At 40.4% G+C, this 22,500-nt stretch overlaps 1 protein-coding gene across 2 annotated transcripts in view; it reads right to left on the bottom strand.

Moving 5' to 3' along the window:
- The window catches only part of LOC138019323 (inhibitor of nuclear factor kappa-B kinase subunit alpha-like), a 46,638-nt gene that overhangs the window by 23,329 nt on the left and 809 nt on the right, over window positions 1-22,500 (bottom strand). Inside the window, exons 2-10 of one of the 2 annotated variants that reach the window (XM_068866069.1) lie at window positions 21,707-21,814; window positions 10,248-10,457; window positions 9,161-9,230; window positions 6,538-6,626; window positions 5,568-5,657; window positions 4,464-4,502; window positions 3,873-3,958; window positions 3,070-3,128; window positions 1,356-1,404 (exon numbers count right to left, since the gene is read on the bottom strand). In XM_068866069.1, coding sequence (XP_068722170.1) covers window positions 1,356-1,404; window positions 3,070-3,128; window positions 3,873-3,958; window positions 4,464-4,502; window positions 5,568-5,657; window positions 6,538-6,626; window positions 9,161-9,230; window positions 10,248-10,457; window positions 21,707-21,808 — 794 coding nt within the window. In that variant the 5' untranslated portion in view covers window positions 21,809-21,814. Of the gene's footprint in view, window positions 1-1,355; window positions 1,405-3,069; window positions 3,129-3,872; window positions 3,959-4,463; window positions 4,503-5,567; window positions 5,658-6,537; window positions 6,627-9,160; window positions 9,231-10,247; window positions 10,458-21,706; window positions 21,818-22,500 lie in introns of both variants that reach the window. The other variant, XM_068866070.1, reaches the window with a different exon arrangement.

The following is a 22,500-nucleotide window of genomic DNA, read 5'->3' as shown; positions in this document are numbered from 1 at the left end:
TTCATCAGCTTCCTCGAGCTCCGGTAACTTGGTTGTCAACTTCCTCTTCAAAAACAGTTGCGCTGGGCTGACTCCAGTGGTAGTGTGGTTGGTCGACCGGTAAGCAACGAAGAACTTGTTGCGCTCAGCACGCCAGTTCTTTTCTTCAGCTTGGAAAACTCGCATAGCCTTAAAAAGAGATCAATTTTTCGCTCAACCTCCCCATTGGCCCGTAGCCACAATGGCGCACTGTGGTGGTGGACAATGCCCATTTCTTCTAAGTATTTCTTCATCTCCGCAGACACGACATTAGGGCTGTTGCCACTTTTCAGATCAACCGGTATCCCATACTGAGCAAAATGATTGTCTAGACACTTGATTATTGTGGCACTTGTTGTAGAATGAATGACATCTACTTCCATCCATCTACAGAAATAATCTACACTAACAATTAATTAATATTCTCCTCCAGGCAAAAGGACCAAGCAAATCAGGACTACTGATTCGGGTAGTCTTTTGGGTCAAATTGATGGGGTCAGGACATGTTTGGTAACCATTTGACATCCAAAGCGTTCTCTACAACACCGCTCAGCTTGCTGGTCTATTTCAGGCCACCAGACTTAAGATCGTAAACACTCCTTGGTTTTAACAATCCCATGATGGCCTTTGAGGTACATTAAGGACTCTCTGATGGAGAGTTCTTGGGATGACAATTATTGCTTCCTGCAGCACGACTTGACAAAAGTCATCTCATTTCGCATCATCAGAAATGCTTTAGGTGCCGCACTCCAGTCATCCTTCCACAGACATTCCGGAAAACCTTCAGCTCTTCGTCTGTGAAACAAGCTTCCTCATTTTCCCTATCGGTACCGCTTGAAGCGTTACGTTGAGTAAGTACTCCTCATCCTGGACATACCCTTGCAATGCGGGTATCTTAGTAAGCCGAGATAGCGCATCAGCAATGTTCTCTCTGGAGGGAACTCAACACACGTTGTACTTGCAAGGCTGTAACTGCAACACCCAATGCTCAATTCTGGCCAATGGTTTTGATCTTAGGCCATAGATGGTTTTGAGTGCTTAATGGACAGCTTAACTTGGTACAAAAGGTGGCAAGTAAGGAAAAGATTAGCTATAAACCTTGAATGTAGTAATTCGATGCTTTGTAGACCAACTATCTCGATACAGTGGTTGACCTGGAAAACTCCACAGTATGGGGAATTTGACAAAGCAGGTAAAAGCACTTTAAACCGGGATAGATGCCAAAGTCATCATAGGAAAATGATTCCCAATGCTCATAAAAGGAGTCAAACATTATTGATCTTCAGATTACTACAATTTTGGGATGAGCTCAACGATAAGCTATCCCTGTCACTTACCTGCATAGAGTATTTGGTGTTGGCAGGACAGATGAAAACTGTACCTCTCCTAAGGGAAATACAAAGGCTGTTTCAAGGTTTGGTTTAAGTTTCAATTCTCTCCTGGTTTAACCCATTGACTGGGCCCAGTTGTTCAAAAGCCGATTAACACTAATCCCAGATTAAAAATTAACCAAGGAGTCTACTCCCACATGCGGTTCAACGCTGATATTCGGCAAAACTTTACATTAGAAGAAGTCAATCTTGAAAAACAAAAATAAGCAAAGGAAACTTTCACCGAAAAGTTAAAACTTGAAACAAAAGTTTACGCTAATCCTGGATTAAGTTAATCGGCTTTCGAACAACCGGGCCCAGAGTATTTTACTAGTCAATGGGTGCGGTTCAGGAGTCAACGGGCTAACAACCTCTACATCCATCCACAACAATCTGTTCATTAACCCACTGACTCTTGGGAAAGAGACTTATAGATTTAATAAATATAATATTAGATCTGGCTATGAAAAGTCTTTCTGCCCTTACATTAGAACCAAGAAAACGAGTGATCCTGTTACCTCTACATTCTTAGTTTTTTTTTGTATATTATAGTATTGTAATTGTTAATTTTACCACTTGACAATTCAGTTGTATTTTACTGCAAAAAGTGGAATAAACGATATTTGTTTATTTATTTATTTATTTATTTATTTATTTATTTTACTCTTTCCAATCCCAAATGATTCTACTCATCAATGCGCGGTGGTTCAGGAGTTAACTTTTATTACACTGTAAAATGAGATAGTAAAGAGACCAGGTGAAAAATAATTATTATTGCAAACCACAAACAAATTTACATGTGTTGAATTACATCTCAGGGACCCAGTGGGATGATCCTGGGAGCAAATTTATCTCCAGCACACCATGTTTCTGTCCCCTAGTTTCCATTGTCTTAAGTTTCACCTCTAAATTATCACTAATTTTCTGTTTACTTCTGGATCATCAATTGATGCAAGTTTATTTCAATCATTTCAGAGTTTAATTTCTGTATTTTGACGTCATTTATTTGTGTTCTTTGTTTTATTCAGTTTCCACTATAAGTGGCTTGCAAACGATCTCTAAAGACGCTGATATAGCACCTGTAACATTATGGCAAAATGTACAAATGCTGGATGATCCACTGACAAAAGAAGCTGTAAGGAGATCTAGATCAATAACTTGCGCTGTCCAACGTGGTGGTCATGGCATAACATGCAAATCACCTATTTCATTAAACTGTTAATTGCCTCTTCAGTGTGAATGGGGCAACATGCAAACAAAAACAACAACACATTTATTCCTTTTAAACTTAAGTACATGTAGGACTTTTAAAAGCTTTTTTCACATAACTCAAAATCTACTAAAATTAAGTGTGCATTGGTACACATCTCTCACAATGCGTAAGTCACTGTTTCTGTAAAGTCAGCCAAATTGTTGAAGGGGTCATAGAACACCTTCAAATTTAATTTTGCAGTGCTACTTTTCATCAAAACCAAAATTAATGATGTTACATTGTGGCATGTCAGTGAGCTGTCACTAGTATCTCTTACATTGGTTTGCCCAGACTACTACACGTACATGTACAATGTAAAAGAGCATATTATGAACATATAGGTCCCTTATATATAATTGTTTCAGGATGTTCAATCCAACTCCATTTTGTTTAAAAGATATCAATCAACAGTACTGTCCTCAAACTTACCTTTAACATCAAAGAAGGCACAAATATCATCCAATCCTTTTCTGCAAACTATGTTGTGCCTGTCAAAGAAGGGAAGCTGTCCATAAGTCTTAGTCTTAGGCTGTCTTAGTTTCTTGTCGGACAAGTCTTCGCATGTTTACAGACACCTGCAGTCATCTAGGGCCTGTCATGACTCTTGTAACACAGAATGTTTCCCGATCTTAGATTCTGCCGCCTCAAAATTCCAAATTAAGATCAAAGAGGCATTGCACATTAAGTGGGAAAATCCCATCCTTAATCAGCAGTTGAGGCATTTAGATTTGTCTCTTTCTTTTTAATTACGTAGCTCTTTTGTCTTTTATTTTATTGCTATGTGCGCTATTTTTGTTTTCTGCGCATTTCACACTTAATATTCAAATTGTACGCAAGTTCTGACACGTAATTTTGCAACATACCAACTGTACAAATGTACAACCGTTGAAAAAGCTCATTTGCAACTGAAGATGACATGAGTATGTCGAGACATGTTTAATTTGTAAATTGAAAACTGTCATTTCTTTTTTGAGAGAAAAAGAAAAGTATGCATTAAACAGAATTGTGGAAAAACTTTTTGCAACCGTTCCTATAGGAACAACAAATTACAGCAAGCTTAATAGGGTTGCTTTCTCTTACTCAGACAGATGACTTTAGTTTAGCAAAATAACATCGATGGTCTTTATTCTGGAATCAAACAATATTTACAAGTAATCACACAGGGAAAGCTTGGAATGGATGGCATGTCCCAAAAAGATGCAGATCTCTTTAATTTGCAACACAGTTCTTACCATTTGACTGGAGAAAGTTCAGGGAGGAATGGCCTCGTACCAGTAATGCATTCAAACAGAACTGTACCAAGACTCCAATAATCAACCTGCAAAGACAAAAATAGTTGTGATGTACATTTCTGTCAATAGTGTGAAACAAAGATGAAATGACATAGTACACATATCCCTTTTGTTAGACAATCTCCTTTCAAAACCTTATCAATTGAAATTGATATGCCTCTAATAAGCTTAATGGGGACATAGTTTTTCAGTGAGTTATTAACCCATTGACTCCCAGGAGTTCCCCATTGACGAGTAAAATCGTCTGGCATTAGACAGAGTAAAATACTAAGTCTGGCCAGTTTCTGCCGGTTTGGATGCCAGTGGGTTAAAAGTTGCAGACTTTCTGGCAGATGAAGTTTAATGTACATGTATGCATTGCACATACTTTATTTTCACACAACCTAGAGGAGCTTTAAGTTCACAGTTTTAGAGCTTAACTGTTACTTTTAGAGCAATTAAAAGTGAACTTCTGTGGTGGCATAAGACAATCTCCAGGTCCTTGATTCACAAAGACGTTTATTTACAAGTCCCAAAGTGTTTCCTGCTTACTGTTTTTGTATAATGGACTTTGTCAAGTAGTTCAGGGGCCTAAAAGCGAAAAAAAAACACAATATTCATCATGGTTCGAGTACTCTTCATGGCATTGATGATTTGCTTTGGGCTTTTTGCACTTCATTTTTACTAAAATAACAAAGCCGATGTTGGCCATTTTTCTTTTCATTTTGCAGCTCTTTGTCACGTGTGCATGGTTTCCGTGGCAACTTAAGTGCAACAAAAAAGGTACAATATTGGGATTAGATGTTTTAATGAGTGCAGGGTAATTATGATGATGATGATGATGAGAGACTGAAGACTTGAAGACTGGATATCACAAAGTCAAATGTGTGTAACACGAGTGGTCATATTGAGCAACGACATCACCATCCCCACCTTTTTGTTTGTATTAATACCCAGTATTTGTATTAGGCCTGCTTTTTCATCTCTACCATGTACAATGTATGGTTTTGTCAGTTTCAGCACTTGGACTCCTTCAATTTGACTACTATCTGTTTTGCTGTTATGTGGTCTCATCAATCAGTAGTCCACTCAGAAGATTACGCCAAGCTGACCACATTGCTGAAGAAAAGGCCAGACCACAACACCAGGAACTCCATGCCCCACTCTTCAACTAGTGTGTGAGATCTTAACATCCCACAGGTTTATGAACATTGATAACAGGTTGTGAAACCATTTGCGGTTGTAATTACAAAAGCAGCACTTTCTCCTCAGTTATTTTAAGACCCTGAGTGTTAGTCCAGCCGGAGTCTTACTCACAACCTCTCGCATGACAACTCGATGCTCAACCAAGGCACCAGTGCACGTTACATACAGAATTTAGTGTCCATGTAATACAAAAGAAAATAACACAGCTCAAAGATATGGATTTTATGTTCTCTCCACCGTGTACATGTAATATCCTCTATATATTTGTGATAAATCAATGGAAATTAAACTATGTTGACCCATAAATCCATCCGCAGTTATTTCTTTTCAAAGAAGGAAAATATGCAAACTGTGATTTACATAGCATACATAGCCTTATAGAGTAGTTTTGGTTTTGACTCCAAGTATTAATAAATAATAATTATGGCGGTGAAATTCACAGGTACACACCAGATACTTCAGAGTTCCCACAAAGGTCGTAGCCATACTCCCTTGATCCAGTTCTTTTGCATAGCCAAGATCGATAAGTTTATAAACCACCTGAAGGGACAACAGTTATAAACAAATGACAATATTATGTAAATCACAAAAGCCTTTTGCCACCAAAGCAAAATAATTTGAAGCCTAGAAAGACTACTGTGCTGGCATTTATTGTATGATCTTTGTTAAGTTCTGATAATGAACAGATGTATGTCTGTCTGAGTATGTGTGACAAGATGGCAGCTGAATAGCACCAGAAAAAGACTCTCTTAAACTAGGATCTTATAAATTCTCAACCTCAGGTAATGCATTTCCCGTGCTCTGATTGGTTCACTCAATCTCGGTTATCAGTTCATATACTACCTTAGTTTGACCTTATATGGTAAATGATGGCGCTTTGCATTGCTAAACTAAAAAATTTTTCGCCGGAAAGCGGAAATTCTCTCGGTATAAAGCAAAAAAAAAAGTTTTTGTGGAAAGTTTAGATCAATTCCGAAGCTTAGAAGTACGCGAAAAGGTAAGAAACGTTTTTGTGATGAGCCTGCGTCTGTCTGACCCCCAGGTATTACACAACATCGCATCTTCATCAAGTTTTTTGGATTTCGCTCGGATTTTCACCCTTTTTCCGCTCGTAATTCGTACTTCCAAACTTTTGGAGTTTGCCCTTGTTGGATATGAGATTGGTTATAGCCAACTCAGCACTAAGCACCTCATTGGCTATTTACATGTACCATCTCATATCCAATGCGTGCTCATGGAAAAATTGTTAATTGATTAGGTTTCCTTTTGTACATGTAACTCATGTCCTGTAGTGAGGGTAATTACTGTAAACACAATGAGGAAGATTCCACATTCAAAGGTGTGCTAAAAACTTAAAATTCTGAATAGAAAAACTCTGACTGAAGTTCAATGCATTTTCTTTCTGTTATTCTTATCTCACCTCTCCATTAACATAACTGATCACAACATTTTCAGGTTTAAGATCTCTGTGAATAATGCGGTGGCTATGAAGAAACTCCACAGCTGCAGCTGAAAAAGACCACCAGTAGAACAACAATTATTTGTAAGATAAACTTAATACATTTACTTTCTGAAGTATGGAACTGTCTTAAATTGTTCTGTTCTGCCAGATGGGAATTATTCGGTTCCTTGCATTGATTGAGTGCATTTTTTTCGTTTGGTTCTTGAGGATCAAATTGTAATTAACTGTCCTTTTGGTAAACCTTCATGTACAGTCAGGTACATTCTGTACATTAATAAATTACATAATATATTTATCAATTTCCAAAAGCAAGGTGACCCTTGCTGTCACCTTCATTTGTGTTTGGCATGTAAAGTATGCTTCTGCCCTTGGAGTGTGCACGGCCCCGGCTTACATGGAGTTAAAAAAGAGAAGCAAGTTTTTCTTCCAGCTATTTTGTTATGCAAATTTACAGCCTGGGCTAAAATATGTGGTTAATGTCTCTGTTCCTTATGTTTGTGTGCTAACTACTAGTTCTGAGCAAACATTGACTCCTGTTGGAGTTAATGGGGGAGCACTGCCTTGCGTTACGTTAGCCTGTGCGGCGACTTCCCGCGATTGTGTGACAAAGAAATCTCACTTATCTCCCCAGCACTACAAGCTGAATGCAAAACAGCATGTGCTGGATTGGACAAGAGCATCGATTAGCAGGTGATATTCAAAAGGCAAAGCAGCCAACAAGCTTGGGGGAAGTCGCTGCACAGACTTAACCGCCACCAATGCAAGCGAGGCAATGCATCCCCCCAAGCCAAAAGAAACCATGGAAAACATGACAAGACGAGACTGATGAGAAGTGTCCAGAAACGGCCACCATCTGTGGGAGCGTCAGACTCTAATGTACATGTACATTGAGGAGTTCTTATGTACAGCTATTAACAATCTGAGGACCAGCAACCTAAAACTTTTGTAAGCCAGTCAGGCAAGCCGGCAGTGGTGGCAACCGAGGCCAAACCTATACGAAAGCTATGGCCTTTTAGGCTCCGATAGGGAAGGCTGGCCACCCTTGTACTATCCCGAAGGAGATTGGACACCACACCCCGGGTAAGGTAACAACCTGACTGGAAATAAAACAAAGGTCCCGGTTGCTGCCTAGCTAAGTGGTCTGGTCGCCTTGACTGGCAAGGTCAGTTTGAGACGGGCGAGAAGCTGGCCTCAGGAGCCCACAATGGGAAGATTGAGAGCTTGGAGACGGCGTTTTAAGACTTCGCTTGTTAGCGCAGTGAAGTCTTCGCCCCGAGCAGACGGACGGTTCACATGCTGAGAATGGCGAGGGCAGTGAGCCATTGTAAAAAAAAAACAAATGGTAAACCACACTAATACATTGAGTGTTAACTGTGCTGAACAACAGAACATAAGTGATCTCTAAATAGTTTTCACATGCTTTTATAGCTAGACAAATGTGTGCTGGCATAGCCAGTCGGAAGAGCTGTACTACGAGAGAACTTAGTGTTAGAGTTTTGAAAATAGCACCAATGCCGTGTATCGTACTAGCCTGCTAGGGATAACAAAGCCGTGAAGTTCGAAGCAAGAATACAATAAATCCTTAGCCGACCTTGGCAACTAGACAGCACAAACGCTACATTGAAAACAGAGCGACCGTGAAAGGGTTACAGATAATTATTATTGTCATGATCCATTAACTACATTTTACTTGCGTGACAGTAAAATCATATATTGAAAATCATGCCATTAACTACCGGTAATAATATTAAAGTTAAATGCAATTCAATCTGGAACTGCATTTTTATTTTTTGTCAATTTTAATGTCTTATGATTAAATTACTCAACCTTCTCAAGACTATTATAACCATCTACTGGTTAATTACTAAGATTAGTCCATTCACCCCTTAAAGTAACAGTTACAGATGAATAGTTTAATTTTCTACCACAATTGCTTGTAATCTCGCAATCTGATTGGCTAATTGCCATTGTCGATAAGAGTCTAGACAATGCTGCTTTCGTCATGCTCGCGTCAATTTGTAACGCAATGTAATAGCCAATCAGGGATGCTAATTTTTGGAAATAAATCAATCATACTGCGAGAAAGTTACAGATAACACTTGCTCTTTCTTTATGTCATGATTTTGGTTACGCTCTAAAATAAACACTTTCTTTGGCATTGAATATTGTGGTAAAAAACAAATCGAATTTGTACTCTTATTAACTAAATGTTGTGGACTAACTCGGCTGCCTTGTGAGTCCGTAACACTTTGACTACTGTGATGATGAATATCGTTGTCAATAAGAGTACAGACAACGTTGAACCACTTTCGATTTGTTAATTCTCTGATAACCCCATATGTTATTACTTGCAAGTGATTACTGATGGTTGGGGTGGGGGAGTTTTCCAGCCTGGTCACTTCAGTATGCTGCAAAATAATTATTCAGATAGAGTATGTTGTAAGTTTTCTCAGAAAGAAATTGTCTTTCAGATTTAACAATGATGATTTCAGTATTAAGTACTGCCCACAGCTAGTAAAGCTACAGTATTGATAAAGCTGGAAGTACATGTACATGGTGCATTAATCTACAATAACCCTACCAACATGAGCAGAAATTTTCAAAGCTGTCTTTTCTTTCAGACCACAGCAGTTCTCTGGAGCATTCAGAACCTGTGAAACATCCAAAAAGTCAAATAAATATTGTTACTTAATTATTTTAAATTTGCTATAATTATTACAGTCACAACTAGCAAAAACATAAGTTCCTGGTATGCCAGTCTTTCACAGGAGTGCACAACTTATTTATGGCCAGACACAATTATTAACTTGAAATGACCAATCCACAGAGCAGAAAACATAATTGACGAATAGAAAAACAGTGACCAGTCCCACTACACCCTTTCCCAGTAGTTAAGGCCTTCGTACTCCTTGACTTCTTGGTCTACGACTGTCTCATCCCTTGCTTTGACAAAAACATCATCACATGAATAGCATCGGCAATAAATGAGAAGATTACCTTTTTTTCCTACATTAGCAAAGGTTGATGCAAATAACAAGAAATAAATGCATACCTTCTAGTAATTCGAACAAAGTAGAACTTTAAACTTTTTGACAAGGGGAATTATGTTCAAGTGAAGCTATGATCTTCGCAGTTATGAGCGCAATTTTTGCAATTGTGTAGAGAAGCCTGAAAAATTCAGGACTTCAACGGGGTTTGAACCCGTGACCTCGGGATTCCGGTGCGACGCTCTACCCAACTGAGCTATGAAGCCACTGACGTTGGGAGCTGGTTATTTGTGGGTTGTAATGGTCCCGTGAGGAATGAAACAATGATGAAATGGTATATGAAATGGATCATTGTTTCATTCCTCACGGGACCATGGCCATTAGAACCCACAAATGACCAGCTCCCAACATCAGTGGCGTCATAGCTCAGTTGGTTAGAGCGTCGAACCGGAATCGCGAGGTCACGGGTTCAAACCCCGTTGAAGTCCTGAATTTTTCAGGCTTCTCTACGCAAGTGCAAAAATTGCGCTCATAACTGCGAAGATCATAACTTCACTTGATTTCATATCTGCAGTTCATATATGATTCATTTCATATACCATTTCATCATTGTTTCATTCATGCTGAAGCTGTAGACAGTTCAATGATTTATACTTTACTCACTTTAGCAAGTTTTCTAACCTTTCTCAAATCTCCCCCAGAACAGAATTCCATGGCCAACAGAGGAAGCTCATCATCACTGACATCCAGAGATGGTGGCACATCTCTAGCCGACACAAGGTTTGGGTGATGTAACCTCTTCATGATCTCTACCTCTTGTTGCCAACGCTTTCTGTTAGATGAGTTCAGTTCCAAACGACACCTCTTTAGAGCAACTTGTTCCTTTGTAAACTACAAGGCATCAAAGATACAATAAGTAACAAGTATTGACAGTGAAGATTGAACATTTTCAAGCAAGTAGATGTACCACTTAGGACTTCCAACATGTGGGGGAGGAATTAAGATAAATAGTTGAGCTCAAAGCACTCTTTCAGTTTTTCCTCTTCACGTGTTATTAACTTTAGATTTTACAGATAGGTCATTAAATTTGGTCATCTGGCATTCACATCAATTATTACAACTTTATTAAACTTTGATTGAAGTACATATATGCTGAGTTTTATGTCTCTAAACTGGAGCAAAATGTAAACAATGCTAAAGGAACATGGAAAACAATTAAATCAATCTCAGGAATGGTTAAAATCAGTCCACACGTGTCCGAGTTTATTTCTCATTTTACATATGTTGCCGATAAACTCGGGTCGTTACTTCCTCAAACAAACTTTGACATATCTGAACTGATCAATTTTGTCCACTCTAAAAAGGATAATAACATGCTCTTTTCCATTCCACCTATTACAGAGGCCAAGGTAATTGACTGTCTTTAATAAGAGCATTAGTTCACACAAAGCCAGTGGTATCAACAAGCTCAGTCCACGAATGCTCAAGTTAGCCGTTCCTATAGTAGTTCCATCTATTGCCAAGCTAATAAATCATTCCTTCAATACAGCCTCGTTTCCTCAACGCTGGAAGACTGCGAAAGTCTCTCCTTTATTCAAAAGTGGGACTCAGAGGACTTAAATAATTATCGAACAATTTCTGTTTTGCCTGTGCTTTCTAAAGTAATAGACCAACATGTACATGACTCACTTACTAGCTATCTTTGTGAAAACAATTTGATCTACTCTAAACAATCTGGTTTCCAGAGGCTTCACAGTACAGAAACTGCCCTGATTGGAATTATAGATGAACTGTTATTTAACTTGGATAATGATTGTGTAAGTGGCATGGTCTTAATTGATTACTGCAATGCCTTCGACATGGTTGATCATGTTATCCTGATGGACAAATTGCATGCTTATGGTTTAGACAATACATCTTTAACATGGTTTCGATCCTATCTCAGTGACAGGCGTCAATGTGTATCCATGAGCAATAAGGAATCTACTGTAAAGGATTGCGATACAATGTTTCCGTTTTTGTCATTGGGCGATTTCCGCTCCTAAGGTCAAAGAACATTCGGGCAAGGGTGTGCAGACATTAAGGACCATAAGTTAGGATTTTCCTCACTGATAAAGATTAGCCCTGAACCGGAGGAAAGAGGTATGATTTCATTGCTGTAATTAGTTTATCATCAAAAATGTCTCATTTGTTCAATGATTTCGTGTTAGTCTCTGTTGTATTAATGTTGCTCAGTTTTCTTGTGTCGATTTCACAATAGTTCAATGATTCCTTCCGGATCTTTTGTAATTGTCGCACGCTCCAAATTGCTTTTTCAGTTTTTACGTCTTCTCAAGTGCAATAAAGAATTTAAACCTATCCCAAGAGTAGTGCTTAAAATGTTAGTAAACGCTCCTCTGCACCAATATAAAGAAGAGAAGATAAATGCAAATCTATTACAGTAAAAACTCTTTGTCGAAAGGCTAACCGTAGGAAAAGATTCTAGCAAACTGAGGATGCTTGTGATCGAACGAAATAATGGAGACTGATAAAAAAGATTGGAGACCAGCGAACAAAACAGAGATCATAAACAGACGACAGGGAACAGGCATATAAAATAGAATTACTTGAAGATCAGAGGCGGCCCGCTCAAAGAGCATGGAGGAAGCAGTTAAATAAAATCGAAAGTCACCTTGCCGATACCGCAGATCCAAATAACCTTCAAACCAAAAGAACATTTCTCGAAACAAAAATGGAGTTATAAGTGGGGGGCCCAGGATCAGCTCGATCTTGCCATTTAAACAGATTAAACTGCAAAGCATGTTGCGATGGAGAAATTTGAAAGCTGGGAAAAACAACACTCAGATGCCCTTAAGAGGATTAACTCCAAAATTCAAGAGCTAAAACACGACAAGGAAAGTTTCAGGTCTTCAGGGTCAGGTTCTACACGCGTAAGTCGAAAGTCGGAAGGGCTGTCAAGCAGTTCGTCAGTGTGAAATAGAAAAGCCGAAACAGCAGCAAAAATTGCAAAGCTGAAGACAGAATTGATGTTTGCTGACACTGAAACGAAACAAAGAGCGGCACTCAAGGAGCTCGAGCAAGAAGACAAGTTATGTAAATTTCGACTCACTAAAGAATTGGCTGTAGCTAGAGTGGAATTAGACCCTGTGACCAAGATTGATGACAGCGAAGCCCCCCGTCAATTTAATGAACATGAAGCAACTTTGGCGATCCTTGGCAGCAGCAACAACAACCTCCTTCAAGACTATCTTGCTACTCAAGCGTCATCTGCATCGAACGTTTGCAGCACCTACTTTAGAAACAGGTGTGTATTCCTTTGCTGACCCTGCTACGATTGAACCGAGAAAGCTACATAAGGAGAAGAAGCAATCTTTGAATTCTAAAGTCAACCAAGACAAGGCAGATTCAAAGCCTCAGGACAATGCTGAGCTACCCGTAAAAGGTTATCCATTGTCATTAAATCTCTTTACTTGAGACTTTGTGAGTTTTTCGACACCCAAGACTAACATGCCCACCTGTTCCCTGTTAACACAGTCCCAAGATGCTAACCCAAACGGTGTGGATTCCACTCAGAAGGTAGTGACGCGTTAAATTGTTTAGCCAACCTGTTAATGCAACGTCACTCTTGAGATTTGCTTCCTTTACCAGAACCAGAAGTTTTCAAGGGTGACCTTCCCCACTATCCCACTTGGCAAAAGTCCTTTGACACGATAATTGAAAGAAGAACTGATAATCCTTCGCAACGCTCATTCAGGGCAAACTAGATGCTAAATTTGACATAGTCTGTCCTAGCTTGTGTGTGAAACGAAATACAGAAGGTGGAAGAACATTTACTGTGACTGCTTGCCAGGAATGGAATAGGCTACAGCTCTACCTCTTCAAATGAGAGAACGAGAGACTCTCAAGACTTTTAAAATTTGTCTTTGGAACAGGATTTTTAAAGATCAGCAATTTTTAAATAATTTTTCGTTATAAATAGTGTGCTGCATGCTTATAATTGTTTCATAGTTTTGTAGATTTTTAATAATTTGATTGTAAGCCTTAATTTTTAATTATTTTAATCTTGTAATGAGCGCCACTAGTTTATTAGTACTTATATGCTATTTCGTGCTACCCTTGTTAAAAAAAGACTTTACCTACCTACCTACCTACTTACCTACCTACCTACCTACCTACTTACTTACTTACTTACTTACTTACTTACTTACTTACTTACTTACGTACTTACTACCTACCTACCTACCTACCTACCTACTTACCTACCTACCTACCTACCTAACTACCTACGTACGTACGTACCTACCTACCTACCTACCTACTTACCTCCTTACTTACTTACTTACTTACTTACTTACTTACTTACTTACTTACTTACTTACCTACCTACCTACCTACCTACCTACCTACCTACCTACCTACCTACCTACCTACCTACCTACCTACTTACTTACTTACTTACTTACTTACTTACTTACTTACTTACTTACTAGTGATGATTTGGAATTCACAGAACAAAACATATTAAAACCCATTGGTAAGTGCATGCTTTCTCCAGTTTGGAGTTCCTCAGAACAAACCTAAAGCAACACCAGTGTGGCAAACAATGGCATAACAGGCCAGAATTCAAAAGTTTTTGAATTAATAAGAAGACCAGTTCAGGAGTGGAAGGGTTAAAGCACACTATATTAACCAATAATAAAGAAATTAGTACAGCACATGAAGCAAAGAATTCCCTGCTTTGAGGACACTGCATCAACTAAATGGTGTTATTGGTCTTAATTCAATCATGTGACCTGCATCTTGGCACTGGTTGCCATCCCCCACTTTTGAGTCCATAAAAATATAAACAAACTGGTACAATGTAGATTTATATAATTTAGTCAAGACTGAAAATTTGGATTGGTTCTCTAACTGTGTTGTTGTCAGTTGCCTGAGCAAAAGTGGAAAACACAAGGTAACCTTCAATTCTGTACTGGTCAAAGATCACAATAATCACCATTAATATTTTGGTATGCAAATTGCTCGTTTCATTTCATGTACACGTTTTAGCACACAACAGTCGCAAGACATCAAAACAATTGAGGTTGCATGGAAAATGAGTGGTTCTTGTTGCATCTATTTAGATCCTAAAAGAAGAAGCTTTGTCTTGGCTGGATTGATAAAGAAGACTGTGACTGCAATACCCAGCAGCTATTTTCTGAAAGTCTGCGGTAAGGTTAGCGATCGATGGTGTCAACAAGGTTGTTAACAAAATAAAAAATAAAAAGTCTTGAATCACAAAAACAGGAAAACAAAACAGTTTGGAATCACTTCAATGAACAGACACTTGGATGTATGGAAGATTGTTTATATGTACATTAACACAAGAAGGAATGCAGGAAAGTGCATCCTTTATTATTGATGGAAATACAAGATTCTTTGTACAGGTAGACAAGGAAACTGCATGGAACAAAAATTGATCAACAAAAGTAGTCATAAATGATGGTGGCATCTGTATGTGAAGGTAGATGTTATTAAGATGCCATCTTCTTTGCACCCTCGGATGCTTGAGCTCCAACTGCCATAAAGAAGTCATTCAACTCCCACTGACGTTGGAAGCTTTGATCCTCACAGTTGTGAATGCAATTTTTGCAATTGCGTAAAGAAGCCTGAAAAATTCAGGATTTAATGGGGGTTTGAATCCGTGACCTCGCGATACCGGTGCGACCCTCTAACCAACTGAGCTATGAAGCCACTGACGTTGAGAGCTGGTCATTTGTGGGTTCCAATGATCCCATAAGGAATAAATCAATGATGAAATGATAATATGAAATGGATCATATATGAACTGCAGATATGAAATCAAGTGAAGCAAGATTTAGAAATATTTGTCTCTCAGATTTTCAATTAACAAGAGCAGTATACAACTACCAGAAAGTAACCACATTGCAATAACATTACAATATTTTGTACAGTTACGATATTAATAAACTTCAATTTATCTTGAAATGAAATAACGCATTTTGCAAAATGGCCTGTTTATATTTAAAGTAACATTAGTAGCACTGCACAGATCTAATCTTGGAGGAGATATGTGAGCTCAGACGGGAAAACGTACACTAATGCTTTTTCACTTTATTTTTAATCATAATCATTTCATGGAAAATAGGATTTTTTTCCTTTGGTCGACGATTAAAATGTTTGTGTGAACATTAGAATGTTTTAGATAATGACTCCATCATAAAAATAATCTTCATTCACATTCACAACTGTTGGGAACTAGCCCCGAGACCCTTCTCGGTCCCTCATCCGGGATATGAATGTTGTACGTAGAGATCGCACATGGTGGAAATACAACTTCATCTGTGTTTACAATTTGTCTCGTTTATGCTTGGTCTCCTGATACACAGCGCTAAACTTGGTGTCAGAAGTGGGATAAACCTTTTCTAGAACCACTCCAGCAAATACTTTGATCAAAGGAAAAAAAACCTCTTCACGCAACATTATATTGGATACACGAACTCATGGCGATGAATCTCAAGCGCCCAGAACTCAATCTAACCGGAAACATTTCCGAAAATTTCAAGAACTTCAAAGTCAGGTTCAATGACTACTGCGTTCAAACGAACTAACGTAACCTGGATAAAGGCCCAGTGACAGCGCCAGCCGATTATTATAAGAAAGCACAGCTCAAAATCACCGCACTTCGATCGGCCATGCCAGACGAAGCTCTTCAGGTCATACGATACACAATAGAACCTCAGATGGCGATCGATGACAGAGCCAAACCTTGGATTTGGATGGAGAAACTTCGCCTTCACAATACAGGTTCGACTGGCAGATCATTTCTGGCCGACAGATTTAAGTTTTGGGGCCTTAGCCAAACACTGACCGAATCGGTACTAGCATGGGAAGTTAGGATTAGGCAAGCCGGAAGTCTGTGCTCTTATGGAACACTCAGTGACGAAATGTATCGCGACAAATTTATATTTGGTCTCAACAATGACGCCATGCGAGCCGAGTTGCTCAAAACACATCTCAAGCCCGACAACACACCTAAGAGCATGGCTCATGTGGTGACCGAAGCCAAGGCCTTATAGTCTGCCTAAACCGCAAACAAGCTGATAGCAGATTCTTCAAAATCAACCATCGACGAACGAGTCCACTGGGTGAAACATAAGGAAATGAAGCTACGTAGAGAGCCTGGAACATGTCATTGGTGCAGAGACAAACGGGGACCTCACCCGTGGAGAAAATGCCCAGCAAGTGGCAAAACATGTTCAAAGTGTGGCATTAATGACCATTTCGCCAATGTGTGCCTGGCAAACGGCCCACCCCCACAACGACGGAGAGGCTCATACCCCCCTCCCACCCGCAGCAACCGGACCCCCAGCCAAACACCCAGTAACAGGGGAAGCGGACGACGACGGGAAGATGTGCATCACCTGCAATTTAATGAAGACAAACATACCGACCCCACGGTGTACGCTAATTATTATCACGAGCAATGTTACTCTCTAGAAACTCCACAGAAGAAGAGGAAATACTTTGTAAAACTACCCCTGTCAACTACCGGCTCACACTTCCGGCCAATTACACTCCAGATTGACACTGCAGCCTCATGCAACACTCTATCTCATAGTACCCTCACCTCTCTGGATCGAGACGTGCAAATGTCAAAATCACCTTATTTCTTACACCCATATGGGAACACTCGCCCATTGAGACCTTTGGGTCAAGTGGAGCTAGTGTGCCACAGGAACAACCACTATGACACCCTAACCTTCCAAATCCTGCCAAACGACATCACGGCCAACAAGCCCACCCTCTTATCAGGGGGTGACAGTGAAAGATTGGGACTTGTCAGAATAGAATCTGACACTGCCTTCTCCCTATCTCCCTCAGTAACAATTTCCAATTGCAACACAGCACAGGACACCCAAGAGAAAGTAGAGTGCAACCACATCAAACAACTCCACAACAACAGACCAAGCACCTGTAACCCACTCCCTTCTCCATCTCAACCAATCATCATCCCTGGTAAATGGCAACTACCGGTACCTACCGCAGAACACATTTTAATGGAATATGCTCAGAACGTTGAAAGCCTCGGCTGCCTTGGGCCCCCAGTGCACTTTGAAACCAAACAAGATGTAACGCCAGTTCAAATGCCCATCCACCGAATCCCGGTGGCAAAACAGGCTGCGGAAAAGAGTGCTCTAGACAAATACGAGAAAGCTGGCATCATAACTAAGGTTGGGGAACCAACTCCATGGTGTTCAAATGAAGTCATCTGAGAAACCCCTAGAAAGGCCCGAATTTGTATTGACCCCAGTCAGACCATTAACAAGGCCATCCTCCATCCCGTTTACCAAATGCCAACCCTCAACGAGCAGATTCATAGACTAGCTCATGCCAAATGCTTTTCTCTTGTTGATGTGCGTGATGGCTTCCTCCACATACCCCTGGATGAAGAGTCCTCGCACATGACCACAATGCACACCTCTTATGGCCGCTACTGCTGGCGACGCCTTCCTTTCGGGATCTCAAGTGCCCCTGACGAATTTCAGATGCGACTTATTTCTGCTCTAGAGGGTCTAGGGGGCATAATTTGTATAGCTGACAACATTTTGGCCTTTGGAGGAGGAACAGATTTCACTGAAGCTGAGAAAGATCATGATGGTCGGTTTGTAACCCTAATGGAACGTTGCCTTCAAAAGAACATTAAACTAAGCCCCACTAAACTGCAGTTCAAGTTAACAGAGGTGAAGTTTATGGGTAACATCATCACAGCCAAAGGGATGAAAGCCAACCCTGACAAAGTCACTGCTATAACTGCAATGCCCACGCCAAGAAACAAGGCCGCCCTCCTACGATTCCTCGGAATGGCCAACTACCTATCGCCATACTGCTCAAATCTCAGTACCGTCATTAGACCCCTCACTGCCCTAACCCAGAAAGACCTCCCATTCTCCTGGACGGAGATTCAAGAAAGAGCCTTCAGCGACACAAAGCAATTGATCGCTGCAGCACCAATTCTCCAATACTATGATCTAGGGAAACCTGTGGTACTCCAAGTGGACGACAGCAAAGAAGGCTTGGGGGAGCTCTCCTCCAACCGAACGCCGAAGGTAAACTTCAACCAGTCGCCTTTACCTCAAACAGCCTGAGCAGCACCGAACAGCGCTATTCACAAATCGAAAAAGAATGCCTTGCCATCTGCAACACATTTGGAAAATTTGATCATTGGCTGTTCGGCAAATCAGACATCAAAGTGCACACAGACCACCAAACCCTCGAAACCACGTACAAGAAACCACTTCGCAAGTCACCCGCACATCTTCAGCGAAAATGAGACTTCAGAGATACCAGTTCAGCCTACTTTACAAGAAAGGTACAAGCCTTCTTATAGCAGACACACTATCTCACGCTGCTCTACCCACCCAAGTGCAGGCAAAAGTGACAGGGTCTGAAGTGTTGCGCCTTGAATTTGAACACTCTGACAATGACCACAACCCCCAACTCACCGATGTCACAGAAGAACTCCTCAAATCAGAAACCAAAAAGGATCAAACCCTGACTGATCTACAACAAAACATCACCTCTGGTTGGCCGGACGACAAACAACACCTGGCCCCCAACCTCCGCCCATTCTGGACCTTCAGAGAGGAACTAAGCACACTCAAGGGCATCGTTTACAAAGGTCAGCAAGTCCTGGTTCCTCAGTCCATGCACTCCTCAATGCTTGGAAAAATACATGCAAACCACTTTGGAGCAGAGTCTAACATTTGCATGGCACGCGAGGTTTTATTCTGGCCGGGCATGCGGAAAGCCATTTCAGACATGTGCGACAGCTGCAGTGTTTGTGCCCAATACAGTAGAACTCTTACCAAAGAACCCATGAAGTCATTACCAATTCCAACGCAGACATGGCAAATTGTGAGCCAAGATATCTTTACCCATGAGCAAAAGGACTACCTGGTTACTGTCTGCCATTTTTCGGACTGGATCGAAGTCGATGAACTCCAGGAGACCCTCTCCACCACAGTCATAAACAAGACCATGGCCCACTTTGCGCAATTTGGCATACCACAAATCTGCCATACTGACAATGGCTCACAATTTGCAAGCAAGGAATGTGAGAACTTCGCCACACAGTACGGATTCAAACACACAACCTCCTCACCCTATCACCCACAAGGCAATGGCAGAGCCGAAGCTGCAGTCAAAGTGGCCAAAGCGACACTGAAGAAATCTGCTGACTTCCAGACTGCGCTGCTCAATTACAGAAACACACCACCTCAGGGACATACATATTCACCTGCACAGCGCATGCTCTGTCGACGTACCAGGACAACCCTGCCAACACCCAACCACCTCATAAAGCCCTCACCAGTCAACCCAGATGTCATCATTCAAGAGCTCACCCTGAAGCGAGCCACGAGCAAACGCTACTACGACACCAAACCGACTAAAGTACATCCCGAGCTTGCTGTCTGTTCCAGCGTATATGCAAAACCTCCACCTACACAGAGGAGTCATCCATGGATACGAGGGACTATCATCTCCCAGGACACACCTAGATCATACACCATTCAGACACCAACCAACCAACAACATCCCAACCAACCAGCAACATCCGTAGAAACCGGGTTCATATCACGCCAACAATAGAACAGTCTCCTCCACCAAAACAGACCAACTCTCCACCATGGTTACAGGAACCCCCACCGGACAATGGTACCCTCTCCATAGAACCACAAGCAGAAGAAACTGTTGCCAACAATCAACCTCCTGCGCAGACTGTACCACCACACCTCACCAGTCCAGAGATACTCCCAAGCAATGGGCCTGAGAAGCTTGCAACTCTACCTAGCCAAGACCACCCTCCAGCACCCACTCTGGAGAACACAAGAACAAGAACGAGGACCATCAAACCTCCTTTGAGATTAAAAGACTGTGAACTGGCCTAGTGGTCTACATGGACTACCAATTATTCATTCTCTTGGGCCTTTTACAGCGCTCATTGCTGTACTTGTTTATTATGTTGTTGTTGTATACATTTTTTTTTCTATAAGGGGGGAGATGTTGGGATCTAGCCCCGAGACCCCTCTCGGTCGGTGTTGTACGTAGAGATCGCACATGGCAGAAATACAACTTCATCTATGTTTACAATTTGTCTCGTTTATGCTTGGTCTCCTGATACACAGCGCTAAACTCAACTACCAGTATTAATCATCAAACATTATTTTTTGTTAATGGTGAGATGTGCAACGCAAAACATATCCACCTTGTGAGTTTTTCATCGATGGTAGCTCTATAAAAGTTATGTGAAAGGCAGACTACAAGTACCAATGAATTCTGTCACTGACAGTGTTCTCTTAGAAGGAGCAAATCTATCCAAGCATTATCCAATATTGCAAGCAAAATTTACACACGGTATGCGCTTCGTGCATGTGTAGAAATGTTATGAAACAAATTCATTGCTTGGTCTTTTTCGGTCTCATTAAGATATATATATTTTCGAAAATGCTTAAAGTGCCCATAGCCCCAAATTATTTTTTTCGCTAAAATGAATCTTTGCACCTGTTCAAAATGCATTGGGCCCATTTTTTCCTTTTTCTAACAAATCCTGCCATTTTATAGGCTTCGAAAGTTGCGAAAATCCAAGCATCTTTTGTTCACAACCGAGTCAGAAGGGGAGTGGGTCTATTCCTGATTGACATCACATTCTACTTTGCATGCATTTTTACAAAGAGTTAATGCAATGTAAATCAGTTTATGACATCAAATCAGGAATAGACCCCCTTCCCTTCCCTTCTTGTGGAGTGATGTTTGGCTCTGGAGGTGAGGAGTGTGCAGCCTTCCCTTGGCTTAAGAGGCAGAGTTGCTTCTTTGTTTCTTCTTTCAAGAAATGTTTGGCCTTGCTGTAAAAATCATCTTCTAACTAACAATTTCTTTTGTGAGTCTTTTGTTCTCTATTTCTCTATAGAAATCAATTTCATTTACGCCATTTTGTCACTGCTAGATTTAACAATGTGCCCTGTTGTGCCCTCATGATTTAGAAAAATTGCCCCATATATGATAAGCATTATAACATCATCTTAAATCCAAAAGATGGTAAATTATTGGAGTACAACAAATGGCATCCTTAAGCATACCTTGTTTTCACACAACATAACAGTTCCAAAGCCACCAGCTCCAAGACATCTTCCTTCTACCCACCCATCCCTTGAGAGCTTCCTTTCCCTTCCATATTCCATCACAAGCTGCTAAAACAAAACAATACAATACACTTAAATGTATAACCATTGCAATAATAATACTGATTATCTATTCATGAAATTTATTTCAGATTAATCATGTGAATATCCAAGGCAAATGGAATAAATAATCATTCTTTAATGCTCTCACAAACTATCTAGCTGATCATTGGTACCCAGAAAAACTCCAGCTTCATAGTAAGTACCAAGCTTTACATAAAACAAGAACAACCATTTATAAGTGGACTTGTGGCTTTCATTGAACATTATGGCTCTTAAAGCCTTAAAAATGTCAGATGAGACTGTAAAACTTGTATTGCCCCTGTCAAACTTGGACGGTTTAAACTCAACAGGAGCAGAAAATTAATGTTTATGCCCCTGCAAAAGATTTATCAGTTTGCACACGGTAAAAAAAGTGACAGAAGCGTGACAAAAATTTGGCATCAAGCTCCTAGCAATTGCAGAAATTATTTTCTTCTGTCATGATGTTGAGGACCTCCCAGGGGGGGCAGTCCTTCTTCCCTTAAAAATCTTGCTTGTCACTCAGCTCCCTTGTGCTCAAAATAACTTCCAAACTTTTTCCTTAGCTTTTTGATACCTAAAATGGCTTATGTTCCCTTGTTTCTTTCCCTAAGATACTCTTTGTTCCCCTGTTCCCCATTTTATAGCCATGTTCTCTTCTTCCACAAAAC

Source organism: Montipora capricornis, chromosome 10 (assembly GCF_036669925.1).
Source record: "Montipora capricornis isolate CH-2021 chromosome 10, ASM3666992v2, whole genome shotgun sequence".
In the NCBI taxonomy this organism is placed as follows: Eukaryota; Metazoa; Cnidaria; class Anthozoa; order Scleractinia; family Acroporidae; genus Montipora; species Montipora capricornis.
The sequence above is the reverse complement of the archived record's forward strand: the minus strand, read 5'-3'. Positions and strand labels throughout refer to the sequence as shown.